General features: G+C 43.5%; 1 protein-coding gene across 2 annotated transcripts in view; it reads left to right on the top strand.

Moving 5' to 3' along the window:
* LOC104821489 (DEAD-box ATP-dependent RNA helicase 30) overlaps positions 1-3,516 on the top strand; it is a 4,279-nt gene extending 763 nt beyond the window's left edge. The window contains exons 3-10 of one of the 2 annotated variants that reach the window (XR_773085.2): positions 1-424; positions 695-874; positions 975-1,136; positions 1,225-1,379; positions 1,531-1,623; positions 1,750-1,835; positions 1,923-2,640; positions 2,942-3,078. Coding sequence is in view for 1 of the 2 variants with exons in the window: in XM_010552394.2 (XP_010550696.1) it covers positions 1-424; positions 695-874; positions 975-1,136; positions 1,225-1,379; positions 1,531-1,623; positions 1,750-1,835; positions 1,923-2,149; positions 2,942-3,267 (1,653 nt within the window). In the remaining variant the exon portion in view is untranslated. Of the gene's footprint in view, positions 425-694; positions 875-974; positions 1,137-1,224; positions 1,380-1,530; positions 1,624-1,749; positions 1,836-1,922; positions 2,641-2,941 lie in introns of both variants that reach the window. The other variant, XM_010552394.2, reaches the window with a different exon arrangement.
* The last annotated feature ends 196 nt before the right edge of the window (positions 3,517-3,712 follow it).

Here is a 3,712-nt window from a genome sequence, read left to right as displayed (position 1 = left end):
CCGATCATGGGCTCCGCGTCATACGGTCGCGGCGGACCTTTTTGGCACGGAGGCGGTGGAGGGGAAGGTTCCGCCGTCGGTGGCTACTCAACTTTTCAGCCGCCGACTGGTGGCTTCGCCATCGGCCACGGCGGCGGAAGGATCGCCCATGGTCATTACGGCGATAGAAGGGGCGCTGGTGGCGGTGGTGGGGGATGGGGAAGACGTGGTGGATCGAATCACGGAGAGCTGGATAACGTTTCTCTTCCCAGGCAGAATTTTGGGAATCTCGTCCCTTTCGAGAAGAATTTTTATGTCGAGTGCCCATCTGTGCAGGCGATGACAGAGCAGGATGTTGCAATGTACAGAAGCAGCCGTGATATATCTGTTGAAGGGCGCGATGTTCCTAAGCCTATCAGAATGTTCCAAGAGGCTAATTTTCCAGGTACGGATGAAGTGTTCTTTTGGTTCATGTTCTGAATATGTTAGATGTAATCTGACGTCTTGTCTCTTGAAAGTTGAAGTTGCTCCGGATGTTCTTGAGCTCGAGTGGGTTTCGTTTGGTTTTCACATTTTAGTTATGTTTTAGAGTTGAATCGCTTGCAATCTTCTATGGTCGTTCATTCGGATATGTGGGGATTGCTGGATTGAGTATTCTTGGTTACAGGTGCTTGAGCTCTTTTGACTGATTTCACTTCTACCATCTGTTTGTTAGATCATATCCTTGAAGTGATTGCGAGATTGGGCTTCACTGAGCCGACACCGATACAAGCTCAAGGATGGCCGATGGCATTAAAGGGTAGAGATTTAATCGGTATTGCTGAGACCGGGTCTGGTAAGACTCTGGCTTACTTGTTACCAGCTCTGGTACATGTAAGTGCACAGCCAAGATTGGGTGAGTGAGCAGCGACAACCTTTGTCTATGATTCACGGGTTTTCTTTCTATCTTTCTCCAATCATATTCTTACTTAAAAGTATCTCATTTGTGAGTTTAGCTCAAGATGATGGTCCAATAGTATTGGCGTTAGCTCCTACAAGAGAATTGGCTGTTCAAATCCAAGAGGAATCAAAAAAATTTGGGCTCCGGTCTGGTGTCAGAAGTACTTGTATCTATGGTGGTGCTCCTAAAGGTCCTCAGATTCGGGATCTTAGAAGAGGTACAGTGTTCCAATGATATTCTAGTTTTCCATAAGGTTTGGTCCTGAAAGGGACAAGAAACTCATGCATTGATGATTGTTGTAACAGGTGTTGAAATTGTCATTGCCACCCCTGGTCGTTTGATTGATATGTTGGAAGCCCGACATACAAATTTGAGGAGAGTGACCTACCTTGTCTTGGACGAGGCTGATAGGATGTTAGATATGGGGTTTGAGCCTCAAATAAGAAAGATCATTTCTCAGGCATGTTTCCTCTTCCTTGAAAGCTTTCGTGTGATGCTCGCATATGAAGGTTTTCTATATCTGAAAAGTTATACTGTGCTCGACTGTGGCTCACTCGTTAAATAGAAAAAAATTCCTGGTTTCAAGTGGGGTTGTATCTTTTTCTTTACAGATCCGACCTGATAGGCAGACATTGCTTTGGAGTGCGACATGGCCACGGGAGGTTGAATCTCTGGCCAGGCAATTTCTACGAGATCCATATAAGGTCATTACAACACTACTTCTACTACTACTACCACTACTACCTTCTAGGAATTCAATATATATTCAGTGTATAAAGTAGAGGTTGTTTATGTTGTGCTGAAAGCAATTGTTGATACTTGATACTTAGGTCATTATTGGATCGGCGGACCTTAAAGCTAATCAGTCTATTAACCAAATTATCGAGATTGTACCTGCATCAGAGAAGTACATCAGGTTCTGTAACCCGGGAGAAACAAATTTGAGGTTATGTGCCCACAGCTTTGTTCTGCTGATATGCTGACAATTTTTTCCCTATTGTAGGCTCATTAAACTGCTTAAACAGTTAATGGATGGGAGTAAAATATTAATTTTCGTGGAGACAAAGAAAGGGTGTGATCAGGTCACTAAGCAACTGAGAATGGATGGATGGCCAGCTCTGGCCATACATGGTGATAAGACCCAGTCAGAAAGAGATCGGGTCTTGTCTGAATTTAAGAGCGGCAGGAGCCCTATAATGACTGCTACCGATGTTGCTGCAAGGGGTCTTGGTAGGATAACTGTATGCTAGGAGGTCTAGACTATTCATTTCTGGGGTCAAACGAGTCGCCTGGCTGCTTTCCTTGATTTCCTATGGTTTAGAAAAGATACAAACTTGTGAATGTGGTCCGATTATGGCTGTTTTTTATTTACGTGACTAGCTGGGTTAGGGCTGTTTTAAAGGGTGAAGGGTATATTGCTATTTCTTAGAAGTTTCCTTTCTAGTAGTTGGAGCTGCAGCTTCGTGTGACATGGACACCGGGACAGCAGTTTGTGAAAAGTGCTGCGGTATCAGTCTGGAGATTATGCCTTGTTTCTTGGTTTCTGTTGTGAAAGGCCGTCTATGTCACAAGTGTCTTAAGTAGGGAGGTTGAAGCGGTTTTGTTCCGGACCCATCTCTCTGGTCATGGAGCCTGGTTGGTTTTTTCTGGGCAGCCTGGTTGACTCGTCAGCATGCATATATAGTGGGGTATGGCTGCTCCTTATCCCTGCAAAAGTTAAGGTGGGCACATTTACTTGACAAATGTGTTAATCTTAGTGTTTTGATCTTTCGGATCTTGCAGATGTAGGGATAAGGGGGGTTTGTTTCTATCCTATCCTAAGGTTAATTAATAGGCTAACTGATTCATTAAGTCATATGTCCAAGACCTTTCTTTGTAGTTTTTCTTTTCTAGTCGTTTCGGTTTTTTCCGGCTCTCCTCACGCTTGCATTATTGAAGAAGAGTTGATGATCATCAGCATCAGCATCATCATCAATGGGGTTTGATTTCTGAACTGGGTTGGTTGTCTTTCTTTTTTTGTAGATGTGAAGGACATAAAGTGTGTGATAAACTATGATTTTCCGACAAGCCTTGAGGATTACATACACAGGATAGGAAGAACCGGACGTGCGGGAGCAAAGGGAATGGCTTTCACCTTCTTCACGCATGACAATGCAAGGTTTGCAAGAGAACTCATCAAGATCCTCCATGAAGCTGGCCAAGTTGTTCCTCCCTCTTTATCTGACCTTGCCAGATCTGCCTCTTCTTCCGGGGGTTCAGGAAGAAACTTCCGATCAAGGGGGGGAGGACGAGGTGGCTTCGGCATGAGGTCAAATACTAATCCTTTTGGTGGAAGGAGGCCTTGGTAGTTACATCATCATCATCTTATGCTTTGAGGGTTTCAGATTTGATGATTAATGATGGATCTTGTTATGTTTCCTTTTTAGACATCTGATTACTTGTGTTTGGAAATATGGATTCTTGTTGGCTCTTAATCTTATTTGATGTTTCAGGTTTGTTAAAACATAAATTAAGAGAGACAATTAGGGCTCTTGCTCTCTCTGTGCTGATGTTTCCTTTTATTTTTTAAATCAAAGATCCAATCTTTTTTTTCGTTCTTTTATTTTTTTTTAGTATAAACATCATCTCACGTTAACCGAACCGCCTTAGCATTATCTATAAAACCCGCAAGACCTTTTCCTCAGAGACCTTGGTCCTTGTTCTACTGCCACAACGAGGAGAAGTTCAGAGAGAGAGAGAGAGAGAGAGAGAGAGAGAGAGAGAGAGAGAGAGAGAGAGAGAGAGAGAGACGAG

Source organism: Tarenaya hassleriana, unplaced genomic scaffold (genome assembly GCF_000463585.1).
Source record: "Tarenaya hassleriana unplaced genomic scaffold, ASM46358v1 Cleome33, whole genome shotgun sequence".
In the NCBI taxonomy this organism is placed as follows: domain Eukaryota; kingdom Viridiplantae; phylum Streptophyta; class Magnoliopsida; order Brassicales; family Cleomaceae; genus Tarenaya; species Tarenaya hassleriana.
Note: the sequence above shows the minus strand (reverse complement) of the source record. Positions and strands in the feature narration are given on the sequence as shown.